The 17,154-nt window shown below is 46.1% G+C and overlaps 1 protein-coding gene across 2 annotated transcripts in view; it reads right to left on the bottom strand.

Moving 5' to 3' along the window:
• The window catches only part of NOL10 (nucleolar protein 10), a 203,103-nt gene that overhangs the window by 146,662 nt on the left and 39,287 nt on the right, over window positions 1-17,154 (bottom strand). For both annotated transcript variants that reach the window (XM_033939293.1, XM_033939294.1), the window contains exons 6-10: window positions 16,959-17,095; window positions 16,685-16,750; window positions 13,735-13,795; window positions 5,715-5,800; window positions 1,856-1,934 (exon numbers count right to left, since the gene is read on the bottom strand). In XM_033939293.1, coding sequence (XP_033795184.1) covers window positions 1,856-1,934; window positions 5,715-5,800; window positions 13,735-13,795; window positions 16,685-16,750; window positions 16,959-17,095 — 429 coding nt within the window. The remainder of the gene's footprint in view (window positions 1-1,855; window positions 1,935-5,714; window positions 5,801-13,734; window positions 13,796-16,684; window positions 16,751-16,958; window positions 17,096-17,154) is intronic.

Raw genomic sequence — 17,154 nt, forward strand, 5'->3', positions numbered from 1 at the left:
GATGTCGTCTGGAGCCCTCGAACCTCTGTCTAGATCTGTGAATTGATGTCTGAGCAGAGAAGCACACTGCTGCATGGTGAGACTGTCTATAACCTTGAAAGGAACCATGACTCACTCCCTGGGGCACATGGTCTACTGTATGGTAATGACTTAGGACAACAATCTGCCATACTGAGTATAAGGTCATCCAACCCTTTGTCAAAGAGCATTTGTCCTTTGAAAGGGAGCCTATTCAAAATATCTTTAGAAGCAGAATCTCTTGTTAATTGTGTAATCCAGAGCATTCTGCCTGAATCAGCTCACACTACAGTTGGACAACAGAGATTATTTCTGCCTCAGACAAGCACATAGGATTCTTCAGTCGCTTGTCTCTTCAGTTGCCTTTTAGACAAGCTCCGAGAGCCTGAAACCCTTGACCCTACTAGCTCTTCCATATCTTCAGGGGGGATGCAGTTGGCACCTGCTACAGCCCCCTGGACCAACCTGGGGCTACTCAGCCTGCATGCAGGCTGGCTAGATGCCCTACAAAAGGGTTACACCCTGCCAGCCCCCCCCCCAGCCTTCTAATCTAGACCATATCTTCTCCCAGGCAGAGGTTTACTAACCTAACCTCTGGAACACCAGAAAGTATCAGACTTCAGATTAAAAATTGAAAATACATCACTTGCAGAGCAGAAATAAAGACACCTTCTCAACTCACTTGCAGAAGGAAAAAAGGAGTTGAGGCACCGCCCAGTGACACAAGGAGGCAGAGTTGAAAAAATGTAGACGATGCCTTCTGCAATCCTCACAGGTGACGGGAAATAACCCATTTGTAAAGACTCTTCCAGAAAATACTGGTAGGACACTGCCCTTGCCATACTCACACTGAAGCAATTAAAGAAAGTGTGCCAACAGAGGCAAATCTAGTGTGGCTTCCTCCCACCAGTCTGAGTTATTTATTCTGATTTATATCCCGTCTTCCCAGAAAGTTCAGGAGAGGTTACAGGGGAACATAGTTTCAATAAATAATGGAGAATCTATCTCCAACACATAGGGACATACATACTTTCAAGAGGGAACCTATTCAACATATAGGAACATACCAAGTGTCAAACAGAGGGCAACCTATCTACAACACACAGGAGCAGAGCAAAACAGGCGTGACAGTCAGGTGGCATACACTGGATGATCATAGTGAATACATGCAAACTGAGTCAGTTTACATATAGCTCTTTAATCCACATATAGTTCCAGGACTGGGGTTGGGTCATTGGAAGAGAAAGGTTTTTACTGCTTTCTGGAAGTCCATTAGGCTGTCCAGAAACCTGATCAGCCTGGGCAGCAAGTTCCATAGTTTAGGGAGCAAGTGGGAATAGGATCACTTGTGTGCTGTTTCCAGCAAGAGGTATTTTCTGGTGGGTATGCTGAGTCGTTTTCTAAGTAAAGGGAACGGCTAGGCATGTAAGGTTGCAGTTTGGCTTTTATGCATCTTGGTGTGTTGTTGTGGAAAATTTTATAGGCCAATATGAAGCACTTAAAGAGACAGCGCTTGTTGATAGGCTGAGCTTAGGGCAGGAGAAACAGGGTCGTGTACTGTACATCCCTCTCATTTGGACTGGTTCAGCAGGACTCAAGTAAAGGAAATTAACAGGTAAGTCCAAACTGCCCTGCAACTTACATTCTTATGTGCTTTCCCTGCCTAAGCACATGTTATAAAAATTACCCTCTAAATGGGTCTAAACGGGCCAGATATAGTAAGCATTTAAAAGAATTTTTTCACATTGTTTCTAAACTTCTACAAATATAAAAAACCCACAACCAAACACAAGCATTCATTTTTTACATGCAGATAGCATATTTGCAACAAAGTTACCTGTCCAGTGGAAGTTCCAACAGCCATATGCAAAGCTCCATTAAACTTCAGTGCCGATATGGATGGCAAACCATCTATCCTGCAAGTTACAATTTCTTAAATCAATTTTTAAACATCATTAAATAAATATACATTTTCCTAGAATTTTTATTTTCTATAGGAACAACTATCAACATCCCTTCATGGTCCATATTCACATTACCATCATTAAAAAAATTTAAAATTATAAAATTCAACACCATAAAATTTCAAAACAGACATGCTATTACCTGCAAAGCACACACCTTCCCCGATAGCCGATTCATAGTATTGCTTACAACCCCTGTAACCACCCTCCTCCTCAAAACGTTCTCCCATTTGTCACATCTTTGTGTCTTCTCCTACCCAACCAGTTTCAAAGCTAACCCAGTCAGCTACATTAGGTTCCATAGCAAGAGGCTTTTTGTTTTATTCTTTTATAAATGTCAACCATGTGGAACCACATCTAAGACTTTGCTGAAATCAAAAATACATAACACAGTAAATGATGGAAGAAAAAGACCTGCATGGTCCATCCAATTTGCCCAATAGTCACACTCATTATCAAGGCAATGCTGAATCAACAGTCTAATAATTATTCATTTTACTTGTTAAGTTCCACTGTAAGATGTTCTCCCCTGTGATAGGCAAGACCTACACTCGGATGATATGAATGTGGTATAAAATATGCAAGTATTATCAACAAAAAACTCCCCACTAAGCAAACCGAACTCCAGGCATTATAGCAATACAATGTAAATGCAAACAAAAGAAAAGGCCTCAGTTTAAAAAGGTGAGGGAAAACCACTCTACCAACCACACATCATACAGATAAAAAAACTTTCATTGCAAATTATTGTATCTGATATATTGCTAAGAAAAAGAATGAGGAATAAATAACAGTCCAATTGTGCAAACATATACAACTTGTTTAGGAAAAAACTATGTGCAGCCAGCCAACGATCGTTTCGTAGTTTCTGTGCTACTTCTTCAGGGCTGCATGAGCTCACATAGCAGGTACACTGACCCTCTGAGTTCTTCACAAGGACAACTCTTGTGAAGAACGCAGAGGATTAAAGTAAAGGCTGCTTTGTTTAGCTCATTGGAATGACTATGAGACGGCATTGTATGTTCCAAAAACAGACAATATTTGTTTGTTAGTATAAAAACTTACAAAATTACAGCAGCAAAGGCATAGCAGAAAAATATATTGTCAGTTCAGAATATGCAATGGAGAGAAGAACTTGAACTCATATGCTTAGCAGGGGGCTAGCAGTTCCCTGTAGCATAAGTAAATGAATCTCTCTGGCTCTATCTGTGATGCACGTGTTTTTTTTATACAGAGAAATTCTACCTTTGTTCCAAAAAGCACATCCCCGAACTTTGGTCATGTACTTCCCTATTAGTACAAAAATGTATACCTAACTATTCCTCCCCCCAGTCCACGCCTCTCTCACTTCCCCCCCCCCAGGAGGGGGGCCCAAGCAGAAACAGAGAATTCTTGGTGAACTTTCTTCCTCCAGCTCTGAGATCCTTATTACCTTGCAGATGCTAACTTGTGGTTTTACAATTCTGTGCATCTTCAGGATGGCGTCCTTGTATGCTGAAAGTTGGCAAGGGTGACCTTTCAACACCCCAGCTGTGCTTGGCTCCCATAACTAACTTCAGAGACAGGCAGCAAATATTTTGGTACCAAGTTCTCTCATCTCTCTACACCCACATCGCCCTGCAGGGATCCTTGCTCATTATAAATGTTTTATGGCTTTCCAGGGTGCCTGGCATATGTGAAGTCATACAGCACTGATAACAGTTCAGCAGAACCTTGGAGACAGGAACTTTGCAGCACAAAGGCCAGCTGGTTAGCATTTCAAAGGATACATGTGTTCACAGACAGCAAGGTACAGGCTGGGCCAGGCTATGGGAAAATATATGTTAAAAATGTCTGTAATGTCCAGCATACACAAGTGAGGCCAGTATGTCCAGTTTATCCATCTGTATGTCCAGGTTATCCATCTCAGGATCAACGCGTCAAAACAGTGCAACTGTTATGTGAGGTCAAGCACCTTTGTGCTACAGAGGTTCCCAGTGGGGGCTGTAGGAGATCACAAACTTTGGAAAAGTCTGTTTCCAGGGGGTTGGCTGCCTGGGAGTACACCCTCTGGACAACCTGCCCTTTCAGACTGGGGCTCAGGGACCGTTCCCTTTGGAGCTAAATCACCCCAGGTTCATCCGCTAGTGGGTTTGAATACAGAATGCATAGCTCCATGGAGCTGTTTCTGGAATTGGAGTTAAACTGCGTTCCTCCGCCAAGACACGTGCATGGTGTGTTCAGTGGATGGCGGAGGTCCCCAGCCATGGGACTTGAGCCAGAGGGGCAGTCAGACCAGTAGTTCAGTTGCAAGGCTTGTTGAGGCAGCTTCCACCTCACCCCTAAAATGGCCCATGATAGGTAGGGTCCTAGTGACACTGGCCGAGACAGTCGTGGTATGCAGATCTGGTCCTTTTAAAATGGGACCAGGGTCTCAGACTACTTCATCATCCAGGATTACTAACACAGGGCCTATTATCCTTGAAAATCAGAGGGCTTTGGTCTTATAGCATGGTTATTCGGAGGTGATTATTGCCACTCTCCTGAGGTCCAAGAAAATGCTGTCTGTCTACTTGAAGACTTGGAAGGGCTTCCAGAGCTGGTGTGCGCAAAAGAAAGAGGACCAATTACAGTGGTGCTAGTATTCCTTCAAGGCCAAGCAGTGGGCTTCCTCAAAGTACAAATCACGGGTCTCCCGATTCAGACCTCGGACCAACAAAGGAACATTGGCCTCTCACTAGATGTATCTAGATTTTTAAAGGAAGCATTAGGTCTCGATTCACCAATATGGTTCCTTTTCTAGAAAGGAATCTGAATCTCATCATATGAGCCGTTGGAGAAAGCATTGATAACGATGTCACTGTGAAAGCAGTATTTTTGGTGGCTATCACGTCTGCACAATCAGCATCGGAGTTGCAGGCTCTATCTTGCAGGGAACTTTTTCTCAGAATATCTGAGATGGGAATAATACTTTGTACAGTCCCGTCCTTCTTGCAGAAGGTAGTGTCCAGTTGTTATTTCAACCAGAAAGTCTGGTTGCCTGTGTGTACGCCTTCAGGATCCAAGACGGACAAGATTATGAAAAACTGCTAGATGCGCACAGAGTATTGCTGTTGCTGTCAGATCATCTTTTTGGATATCTTTGGGTCATCTTTTTGGCTTTTGGATCTATCTTTTTGTGTTAACGGGCACTACCTGCAGGGGACAGCCAGCTAACACAAAAAGATGGTCCGAAACCTGAAACTCATTAGTCACTTCTACGTAATGTTGCAATACTCTGAAAATCTAGCAGTTTCATGATCTTATCCATCTTCTTGGATCCCAAAGGCATTATTGTTATTTGTTGTGTTATGAGCAGAACAGACTTAAACCATAGAAACATGATGGCAGATAAAGGCCAAATGTTTAAAGAAAAATAAACATGAGCAGAAAAGCCTAGCTCCTACTGTCTCACGCCTAGAACTACTGGTGTTGGCGGTATAAAAGAATAAAATTATTATTATTGTAGGAAAGCAACTGTATACCTGAGGGCAGTCCTGAGGTAAGAGGGGAGGGTAAGAGGCTTCTGGTGGCAAGTCAAATCACCCACTTGTCCAGGAACAGAGCGGGATTGTACAAGAACTTTACATTAGCGTTATTTGGTTTCCTTTTTAAACCAGCCTAAAACTCATCCTTCTCCACAAAGTATTAAAAATGGATGCTATGACAGAAATTTAGAGAAATCACACACAGCATGTTTTGCATGTCACTTACTCTGTATCTGCTATGATACTACTTAATGCACAGTCCAACATTCCAACACGATTCCGTGTTCTGGGATCCCAGCATTCTATTTTTCCCTGTTTACAGTAACACACAGAAGTAAATGATTACGAGGACAGTAATAATCTTAACAACAATTCAATAAATTGATCTGCACTTATTACTTAAATTAAGACAAAAGGAGCACTTCTGGATTTAGCTTAACACTGTTTGCCCGTTTTATGCAATGTTCTTTCATACAGATTAGTTTCACCAAACATAGGAGAAATTTCCTAGAACTTTTTTAAAGAAAAGTTTTCTTACATACAGTTCTTTCAATAATCTCTCACAGAATAAACACTGCCCTGCACAAAATCCGACAAAGGCCTTCTCCTCAATCATCACATAACACCTTCGGTTCTTACAAATGCCATTTGCAACTAGTGATTTAGCAAGGGTAGGAGGTAGCCCCCCGCACCTCCACGCCACATGTGCCCTCCCTTTTCCACCCTCTTTAAATCTTCACCAGTGCAAGCAGCTTCTCCAGCCTGCTGCTAGCACTGGTGTTGGCTTTCCTTCTTATGTCACTTCCTGGTCCCACAACCCGGAAGTGATTTCAGAGGGAGTCAGGCTGGTGTGAGCAGCAGGTTAGAGTGCAACACAGAAAAATCAGCTGCAGCCCTCCATAGCAGGGAAACTAGTCATACAATTAGATTTGAAAACACAAAATCCTGAAGAAAGAAGACCGATGGTTGCCAACAAGAATCAAAGAGGCAATAGAAGTTGCAAGACACCCCAATAACTTCAATGCAGATAAAGGGCTCTCCATAAACAAAGCATGGCAACCTCTCATCCAAAAGAAACTTAGTGCAAAAAGGACTGGGGCCGAGAACAAATGCCTTTTCCCTCCATCTCAAGTCCCAGCCTCTTTTCTGACAATCATCCTGGATTTCCAACAAACTTTACCGCCAAAAATTCAAATTTCTTGACCCACAGACTAACCTGTTCTCAATCAGGTCCGTGAACCCATTAGATATAAAGATACACTGAAGACCTCACAGCATACCCTGAAGAAAGCCACAGCATGGTGGCTGAAATGTCGGCTCTTTCTACACAAGACACAGCGAGACCTGGAAACCTGCTACAATCATGATGCTAGCCACAGAAGCCTAAGAGAACCGGTTAGAGTAGTTGCTTGTGCTGGCGTAGATTTTAAAGAGATATGGAGGGGCTGGGAAGACAGGGCACAAGCATAGTATGGGGGGTGGAGAGATGCCAGTGCCCCCACCAAGACGGCACCCGGGATGGTCCGCCCCCCTTTACTACGCCACTGCTTGGTGCATCCAGCAAGAAAGTGTTTCAAACTAGGCACTCAGACAAATAGAAATAATCCCTATTGGTATGCACTAGTAAAAAGTACATAATAAACCCCATAACAAAAAGCACAGTTACTTACCGTAACAGGTGTTATCCAGGGACAGCAGGCAGATATTCTTTACGCATGGGTGACGTCACCGACGGAGCCCCCGGTATGGACCTTTTTAACTAGAAGTTTCTAGTTGGCCGCACCGCGCGTGCGCGAGTGCCTTCCCGCCCGACGGAGGAGTGCGTGGTCCCCAGTTAAGATAAGCCAGCTAAGAAGCCAACCCGGGGAGGAGGGTGGGACGTAAGAATATCTGCCTGCTGTCCCTGGATAACACCTGTTACGGTAAGTAACTGTGCTTTATCCCAGGACAAGCAGGCAGCATATTCTTTACGCATGGGTGACCTCCAAGCTAACAGAGAGGGAGGAGGGAAGGTTGGCCATTAGGAAAATAAATTCTGCAGTACAGATTGGCCGAAGTGCCCATCCCGTCTGGAGAATGCATCCAGGAAGTAGTGAGTAGTGAATGTGTGAACTGAGGACCAAGTGGCAGCCTTGCAGATTTCCTCAATGGGTGTGGAACGGAGGAAAGCAACAGAAGCAGCCATAGCTCTAACTCTGTGGGCTGTGACAGCACCTTCCAGTGAGAGACCGGCCCGAGCATAACAGAACGCAATACAGGTGGCAAGCCAGTGGGATAGAGCGTCCGTTTAGAGATAGGACGACCTAGACGGTTAGGATCAAAGGTCAGAAAAAGCTGAGGAGACGAGCGGTGAGCCCTGGTACGGTCAAGGTAGTATGCAAGGGCATGCTTACAATCCAGCGTGTGTAACGCCTGTTCCCCAGGAAGAGAGTGGGGTTTAGGGAAAAAGACAGGCAACACAATGGACTGGTTGAGGTGAAAAGCTGAGACCACCTTGGGAAGGAATTTAGGATGGGTACGCAGAACCACCTTGTCATGGTGAAAAACAGTGAACGGTGGATCGGCGACCAGTGCATGCAGCTCACTAACCCTCCTGGCAGAGGTGATGGCAATGAGGAAAAGCACCTTCCATGTTAGAAGTTTGAGCGAAGTTGTGGCAAGAGGCTCAAAAGGAGGTTTCATGAGGGCTGATAAAACCACATTCAGGTCCCAGACGACAGGAGGAGGCTTCAGAGGTGGTTTGACATTGAAGAGGCCTCTCATGAACCTAGAAACCAGAGGATGAGCCGTGAGAGGTTTTCCGAGGATAGGCTCATGGAACGCAGTGATGGCACTGAGGTGGACTCTGATTGAGGTAGATTTGAGGCCAGCATTGGACAGAGAGAGCAAATAGTCCAGTACGGTTTCCACCGCTAAAGAGGTGGGATCGTGATGATGCCGTAGACACCAAGAGGAGAACCTGGTCCACTTCTGATGGTAACATTGGAGGGTGGTCGGTTTCCTGGAGGCGTCCAAAATGAGACGGGCAGGCTGGGACAGATTCTCTGGAGAGGTCAGCCCGAGAGAAACCAAGCTGTCAGGTGGAGCGAAGACAGATTGGGATGCAGTAGAGATTGACGTTGTTGCGTAAGTAGAGTAGGAAACACAGGAAGAGGAATGGGCTCCCTGGAGCTGAGCTGGAGCAGGAGGGAGAACCAGTGTTGGCGAGGCCACCGAGGAGCGATGAGAATCATGGTGGCTCTGTCCCTGCGGAGTTTGGATAACATCCGCGACATCAGAGGAAGTGGAGGGAAGGCGTAGAGGAACCGATCTCTCCAGTCGAGCAGGAATGCATCTGGGGTCAGACGATGAGGAGAGAAGAGTCTGGAACAGAACTGGGGCAGCTGATGGTTGTGAGGTGCTGCAAAGAGGTCCACCTGCAGAGTGCCCCAGCGAGCAAAGATGGAGTGGAGTGTGGAAGGGTCCAGAGTCCACTCGTGAGGTTGAAGAATGCGGCTGAGATTGTCGGCCAGGGAGTTCTGTTCGCCCTGGATATAGACAGCCTTGAGGAAGAGATTGCGGGCCGTGGCCCAAGTCCAAGAGCCTCCTGACAAAGGAGGCGAGATCCGGTGCCGCCTTGTTTGTTTATGTAGTACATGGCGACTTGATTGTCTGTGCACAGGAGAAGAACCTGAGGGCAGAGAAGGTGCTGGAAGGCCTTGAGAGCATAGAACATGGCTCTGAGTTCCAGGAAATTGATGTGATGTTGACGCTCCTGAGGGGTCCAGAGTCCCTGGGTGCGTAGGTCTCCCAGGTGAGCTCCCCACGCATAGGGGGAGGCATCCGTGGTTATGGTCATGGAGTGAGGGGGTAGATGAAAAAGTAGACCCCTGGAAAGATTTGAGGAGTTCAACCACCATTGAAAAGATTGCTGAAGAGACGATGTCACAGAGATGGGATGAGAAAGAAGATCCGTGGTCTGTGACCATTGGGTGGCAAGAGTCCATTGAGGTGTCCTGAGGTGAAGTCGTGCCAGACCGTCGAGGCCATGTGGCCCAGGAGGACCATCATCTTTCGGGCAGGAATGGAGTGATGAAGGAGCACCTGACGGCAGAGGTGGAGCAGGGTCCGTTGACGGTCGGAGGGGACAAACGCCCTCATTAGTGTGGTGTCGAGAACTGCTCCAATGAACTGAAGTCGCTGTGTGGGAAGTAGATGCGACTGGGGGTAGTTGATCTCGAACCCCAGGAGATGGAGGAGAGAGATGGTGTGATGAGTGGCTTGTAGCACAAGTGGAGACATAGGTGCTTTCACCAACCAATCGTCCAAGTAGGGGAACACCTGGAGGTTGTGAGACCTGAGGAAGGCCGCCACCACAATAAGGCACTTGGTGAACACCCTGGGCGATGAAGCGAGGCCAAAAGGTAGCACTTTGTACTGATAGTGACGGTGCTGTACCTGAAATCGTAGGTAGCGACGTGAAGTCGGATTGATTGGTATGTGAGTGTAGGCTTCTTTGAGGTCCAGGGAACATAGCCAGTCATGCTGAGAGAGAAGGGGGTAAAGCGTGGCAAGGGAGAGCATTCTGAATTTCTCCCTGACTAGACACTTGTTGAGGTCCCTGAGATCGAGAATGGGACGGAGGTCTCCCGTCTTTTTGGGAACCAGGAAGTAGCGGGAGTAGAATCCTTGACCCCTTTGGTCTGGAGGCACCTCTTCGATGGCAACTGAGAAGAAGGAGGGATTGGACCTCCCTCAGGAGGAGGGGGGTTTGGGAGGAGTGAGAAGCAGACTCTACGGGAGGATTGTCTGGTGGAAGAGTCTGGAAGTTGAGGGAGTAGCCGTAGCGGATGATGTTGAGGACCCACTGGTCCGATGTGATGACCGCCCAACGGCTGAGGAAGATGTGGAGACGGCCTCCGATGGGTTGAGTAAGAGGCAATGAAGGCGGGAGACTGGCTATGCCCTGGAGAGAAGAGTCAAAAGGGCTGAGAGGGTTTGGCAGTGGAAGAGTCTTGGCAGGTTGGTTGGATTGAGACCGAGCCTGGGTGTGGTGTTGTTGTTGGCGGGGCCGCCTAGGTTGTTGCGAAGGCGGATTGAGCGGTCTGGCTGAGAACCTGCGTTGATATGAGGACTGTGGCCTGTAAGGTCGAGCAGGTGGAGCCTTTTTCTTGGGTTTAACCAGGGTGTCCCATCTGGTCTCATGGGCCGAGAGTTTCTGGGTGGTGGAATCCAGGGACTCCCCAAAAAGTTCATCCCCAAGACAGGGAGCGTTGGCTAAACGGTCTTGGTGGTTGATGTCCAAATCCGATACTCTCAGCCAAGCCAGGCGGCGCATGGCGACCGCAATGGCAGAGGCACGAGAGGTCAGCTCAAAGGAATCGTAGACAGAGCGGACCATAAATTTCCTCAGTTGAAGGAGGCTGGAAATTTGTTGCTGGAAAAGCGGAATCTTCCTTTCTGGAAGATATTTTTGAAGGGCGGATAGCTGTTGGACCAGGTGTTTCATGTAAAAAAGAAAAGTGGAACGTGTAATTGTTCGCACTGTTGGCCAGCATGGCATTCTGGTAGAGCCTCTTGCCAAACTTGTCCATAGTTTTGCCCTCTCTGCCAGGAGGGGTGGAGGCATAAACACTGGAGCCCTGAGATTTCTTCAAGGTGGACTCAACAAGGAGAGACTCATGGGGCAATTGAGGTTTATCAAACCCCGGAATCGGGATAACTCGGTAAAGGTTATCTAACTTGCGGGGGGGCCCAGGGACCGTAAGAGGGTTCTCCCAGTTTTTATAAAAGGTATCCCGGAGTATGTCATGCACGGGTAACTTGAGGAACTCCTTGGGTGGTTGTTCAAAATCCAAGGCCTCCAGAAAGGCTTGGGATTTTTTGGAGTCTGACTCTAGGGGGAGAGACAAAGCTGCTGACATCTCCCTGAGGAACTTGGAGAACGAGGATTGCTCAGGTTTAGAAGTGGTATCGGGTGCTGAGGGTTCCTCGTCTGATGAGGAGATATCCTCCTCGGTACCGGGGGGAGATTCTTCCCACAAGTCCGGGTCCCGGACCTCCGGGTGCGCGTGCCGAGAAACCGGGGTGGAAGGCTCGGTATGGTGGGTCTTAGATAGAGACTTGCCCGAGCGCACCGAAACGGTACCGGGAGAGGAAGATCAGTGTCGGTCCCGGTCTCGGGAAGAATGGTGTCCCGCCCGGTCTCGAGGCGGATCTGTAGTGGTATGTGAGTGAACTACAGGATGGGAACGGAGTTGTTCAGCCGAGAGAATCCACCATAAGTGGCACTGATGGGGTGGATACCGGTTGTTCGGCGCGGGGCTCGGGCCGGTCTGGTACCGAAAGGAGCGATGCCAGGATAGTGGGTAACAGGTGCTGGAGTTAATGCTGCAGCTGTTCCTGTAGTTGGGTTTGGAGGATGGCCGCGATGCGGTCATCCAGGGGTGGCACCGGAACCGCTTTCTTCTGTTTCGGTTCCATAGGTGCCGCTCCACGCCCCGGCGATGAGGAGGCCGATGACGAGGCACTCACCGAGATCGGGGCGGAGCGTTTCCGGGGCCGGCGTGAAGCCGGTATGGTCGGTGCCGCCACTGTGGCTGGCGGGCGCTCTAGGGAAGAGGAAGGCTTCTTAGCCGGCTTACCTGGCGCCGACGGCGCCGATGTTGGATCGGGCGTCGTCGAAGTGGTGGGTGTTGATTTTGGCGGTACCGCCGTCGACGCAGAGGATTCCATCGCAGACCCGGTGCAGAATAGGATGTTCTGCTGAATCTGGCGATTTTTAAGTGTTCGCTTTTTAAGAGTGGCACAGCGGGTGCAGGAGTCCGCCCGATGCTCAGGACCCAAACACTGCAAGCACCAATTGTGTGGGTCAGTGAGGGAGATCGGGCATGCACACCGCTGGCACTTCTTAAAACCCGGCTGCGGGGGCATGAATGGGAATATGGCCTCCGCAAAATCAAACCCGGAGGCCTGTATAGTGGCAACAGGCCCCGCCGGGGCTAGTTCGAAAAAAGGGGAAAAAAAGAAAGTCAATTTTTTTTTTTTTTTAAAGGAAAATAAAAGGTAACCCGAAGGTAAGAAAGTAAAACAACAAGAAAATTCGCGAGCGGGAAGGCAAAAAAGGTTAGTTTCAACGGACGTTGAAAAAACACGTGTCTTCTTCGCTCCGCGGAAACGAAGAAACTGGGGACCACGCACTCCTCCGTCGGGCGGGAAGGCACTCGCGCACGCGCGGTGCGGCCAACTAGAAACTTCTAGTTAAAAAGGTCCGTACCGGGGGCTCCGTCGGTGACGTCACCCATGCGTAAAGAATATGCTGCCTGCTTGTCCTGGGATAATACAATTACATAGTTCATTAACTTCAAGCAACCCTGCTATGCATCAAGAAAAAGCTTTCGATTTCTACAGTTAAACCTACTTTCAAACTCCAATAAGATTTATTAGCGGTGGGTTGGGGGGAGCATGGAAAGGAGATGAACAAGAAGTACAAGAAGTTTTACATGGTGTCACGTTCACAGAAGTAGTAATTTTGAACTAAGCAAATAAAAAAAAACCCACACCTCTCCATTTCTTTCAGGGGTGTAAACCATTATACTGTAGCCACATTCTCCAAGACAACATTTTACCTTGTCAAATTTTCTGAGCTGCCAGACTGAAATCAATATTTTTTAGCCCTTATTCTATAAACGGCATCTAGCGGTGCTTATCTCCTAGGCGCCGTTAGGTGCGGCTAGCAATCATTTATAGAATCGCGTCTAGTTGCACATAACTCAACTTGAGCACCGGTAGACGTCATGTTAGGCATCAGTAGGCATCTGTGTTAAGTCATACCACACCAATTCTCTGCCCCTAACCACATCTACTTTTCAGGTAGGCGCGGGACTCAAATCATTTAAAAATTAAAAAAAAAAAAAAATAACTTAATGACATGGTCATTAAGTTATATCCAATTTGCAAGTTCTTCCAGAATTAATCCAGGTACCTCTCCTCCCTTGTAACCAAAAAACAAAACAAAAAAAACCCCCCCCAAAACTGTTGTAACTTCACTGGAAATGTCCAGTTAGCTCTTTTGTAATCTGCCTTGAACTGCAAGGTATAGGCGGAATAGAAGTCCCTAATATAATGTAATGTAATGTAATTACCACACCAATTAAGCAATTTTGAATTCCATGCAAAACTCAGCTAGGTGCCACCAATCTAAGCCCCACTTATAGAATCAGGGCATTTATGTTTATCCAAAAATATATTTAAAAATAATAATTTACCTCTTTCGTCCCAGTAGCAAATAAATAATGTGCTTGATTTATGTCACATACATTATTCTCCCTAAAACACAAAAGTATAGATATAATTATCAATTTATTCCAATATGGCCTATCTAGGCAAGAACCTAATAGCAGCCTTACTGGGTCAGACCATTGGTTCATCTAGCCCAGTATCCCATCTTCATGGTGGTCAATCCAGGTCACAAGTACCTGACAGAAACCCAAATAGTAGCAACATTCCATGCTACCAATCCCAGGGCAAGCTATGGTTTCCCCTATGTCTGTCAATAGCAGACATGGACTTTTCCTCCAGGAACTTGTCCAAACTTTTTTTTTTAAAACCAGCTATGATAACCACTCTTCTAACATCCTCTGGCAAAGCATTCTAGAGCTTAACTAATATTGAGTGAAAAAAAAATATATATTTCCTCATATTGGTTTTTAAAAGTGCTTCCATTTAACTTGAGTGCCCCCTAGTCTTTGTAATTCTTGACAGAGTAAAACATTCATTTCACTTATAACCATTCTACACCACTCAGGATTTTGTAGACTTCAATCATATCTCCCCTCAGCAGTCTTTTCCAAGCTGAACAGTCCTAACCTTTTTAGCCTGTCCTCACACAACTGATCAGGAATTTTTTTTTCTAGTAGAAAATATTTTGGCCATGAAATAAAAAGTGAGTTTTGGGGGGTACTGATTATAAGCTTAGGGAAGCCAAGTGTTAGACAGATGTCATCTTTGTAAACTCTTAGTAAAGGTTGTCAACCAGTTACTACAGCACAGAGTTCTATTGCTAGGCATCAGGGATACAAAACCTTTGCAGTGAAATAATAAATACACTAAAATTCCGTGGAAGAGAAACCTAATGGTTAGAATACAATGTTAAAAACAAAGACATGATCAAAAATCCCATTTCTTCTACCAATGTTTCTTGTGACCTTGGGCAAGTCACTTGGAGTCAAGTAGCTGTTTTCCTTGTTATGCTCCTGATTTCTGATTAAGAGGAAGGACAAAATCCAAGCTTACTTTTCTGAACTTATGATTCCATTTGCCGAAGGTAAGAGCTTTGATTCTTAAGAGCAAAGCTAGATAAAGTGCTTTGTCACACCTGGACAAATTCTCTCTAAATCCCAAATTCCCCAAAAAACCAGCAATAAGACCATTAGCAGGTGTTGAATAATGTCCCAAAGTGTTGGTCAGGGAGGTGTTATTAATGCTTTTGCTGATTCCACGTGCAGCTTCTGATGTGGCTCTGGTAGAAAATGGGAGAGTTCAGGGTTTATAGCCATCTGAATTTATCTGTACTTTTTGAAATGTCTGAGGGAGACATAGCTACTAATTCCATATTAATTGTCAACTTTATCCTAAGACTGAATTGAGTGTGGATTCATCATATACATACCATATATACTCGAATATAAACAGAGATTTTTGGCCCAAAAATGGGGGTCTCAGATTATATTTGGGTCAGCGCCCACCTGTCCCGCTACCGGACTTGTTAAAGGCCTCCCCTGGGCCTGCCGTAAGTCCTGGTGATCCAGCATTGGGTCAGGAGAGATCCCTCCCACCTTCTGTTCCAGCCAACAGACACATCCCACCTCCCTCTTGCCTCCCAGACTTTAAAAAAAACTAACTTTAAATCCCTGGTGGTCCAGCGGTGAACCAGGGAAGGAGCGATCTGCCCAGTGCAGAGCTGCTATCTGAAATGGCTGCCACAAGTTTGAGGCAACCTTGTGAGTTCCCGTGGTCTCATGAAGTTGCCACGAGAACTCTTGGCAGCCATTTCAGATAGCAGCTCTGCACAGGGCAGAAGTGTTTAAGTTTGCTTCTGCCCTGGTTCACCACTGGACCACCAGGGCTTTAAAGGTAGGATTTTTTAAATAGTCTGGGAGGTGGAATGTGTCAGAGTTGGCCAGGATCTGAGGCAGGAGGTATCCCCCCTGTCCTGGCCCACCACTGGACCACCAGGGCTTACAGCAGGTCTGGGGGAGGGTTGCAAGGCATCAAGTGAAGGAGGGAGGATGGGTACAGAGCTGGACATGGCAGGGAGGGAGGGGGGGGGGCGAATGCAGAGCCTGGAAGGACAGGGGAGGGAGTGAGTGATGGGGGCTTGGGGCAGAGCCTAGCAGGGCAGGGTACTTGAATATAAACCCCCAGTTTATATTCAACCTTTTTGCCTCCTTTTTTTGGGGAAAAATGGTCACCTCAATTTATATTCAGATTGGTTTATATTCGAATATATATGGTACTTTGTTAATGATTATAAAAATATGTTAATATTCCCAGATGCGACTCATTCTTGGTTTAATTCTGGGATTTTTTTTTCTTTTTTTAAGTAGAGAATTTGCTTGTAGGCATGTTTTAGTCGAAATTTCCTTGTAAAACATCCCTATAGCTTTCACTGTCTCAGAGCCTGTGTCAAAAGGGCCAGACTGCCATGACCCTACATGGGCTCCAGGATAGAAAGTAGGAAACCAGCAGCACCTATGTAGACTCATGGATATGGCTCCATCTAGTGGTAAAAGCATAGCATAATAGGAGGGAAAGATGGAAGGGACTGCATTTACTCAAGAGAATGTTTGAAGTTATGCTTAAGACTGATATTTTGAAAAGCATATTTTTTGAAACCCCCCCCTACCCCCACATGCATAAGAGAAGAAGCAGTAGCCTGGAGGAACACTAGACCTCAAGACACCTCACATTCAAGAAACAGACACAGTAAACTTCCCCCAGTATTTAGACATAAGTAGTAGTAGTAGCAGCAGTATTTACAATCCTACTGTATTCACTCAAGCCATAATTAGGATGTACTTGCTCAGCTACTATTCTACTGCACTGGCACACCAAGACTCCACATGGGTATAATTCCCAACATACAACCTGACATTTGACCCTCTTTGCATGCTGTCCCCCACCCACTTCTACTACACAACTATTAAAGATACTTACGAAGCATCTGTCTGAAGAGAATTCAGGAATCGCCCCTGTTCCAGATTCAATCTGTACACCTCAGAGCTGGAAGGTAAGAAACCTAGAGTTAACAACCTCTTTAAAGGCTAGAAAGTTCAGACTCCACTCTAGCATATGCGTAAATCAGCTAGAATAGATTGCATCCTTAGAATTCAGGAGATAGAGAGAGAGCATGACAGACTATAGCAGAAAGAAAGAAAAACTGCCGAAGTAACTCTATCCAGTTTAATCAGCTGCTGAATAACTTTATTACCTGGCTCCAATAAAATACAGGTCGCAGGATGGATAATGGTATGAGAAGTCTCTCCCAAACTTGGGCATTCTTGTCCTGTAATAGCGGCCATGCTGGGAATGAAACTCCACAAATCTATCACACTGTAGAAACACAATCTGAAAAACAGCAAAGAAAAGTTAAATTCCCCCAGTTTCCCTACTCATGGAATTTTTTA

Source organism: Geotrypetes seraphini, chromosome 3, assembly GCF_902459505.1.
Source record: "Geotrypetes seraphini chromosome 3, aGeoSer1.1, whole genome shotgun sequence".
Lineage (NCBI taxonomy): Eukaryota > Metazoa > Chordata > Amphibia > Gymnophiona > Dermophiidae > Geotrypetes > Geotrypetes seraphini.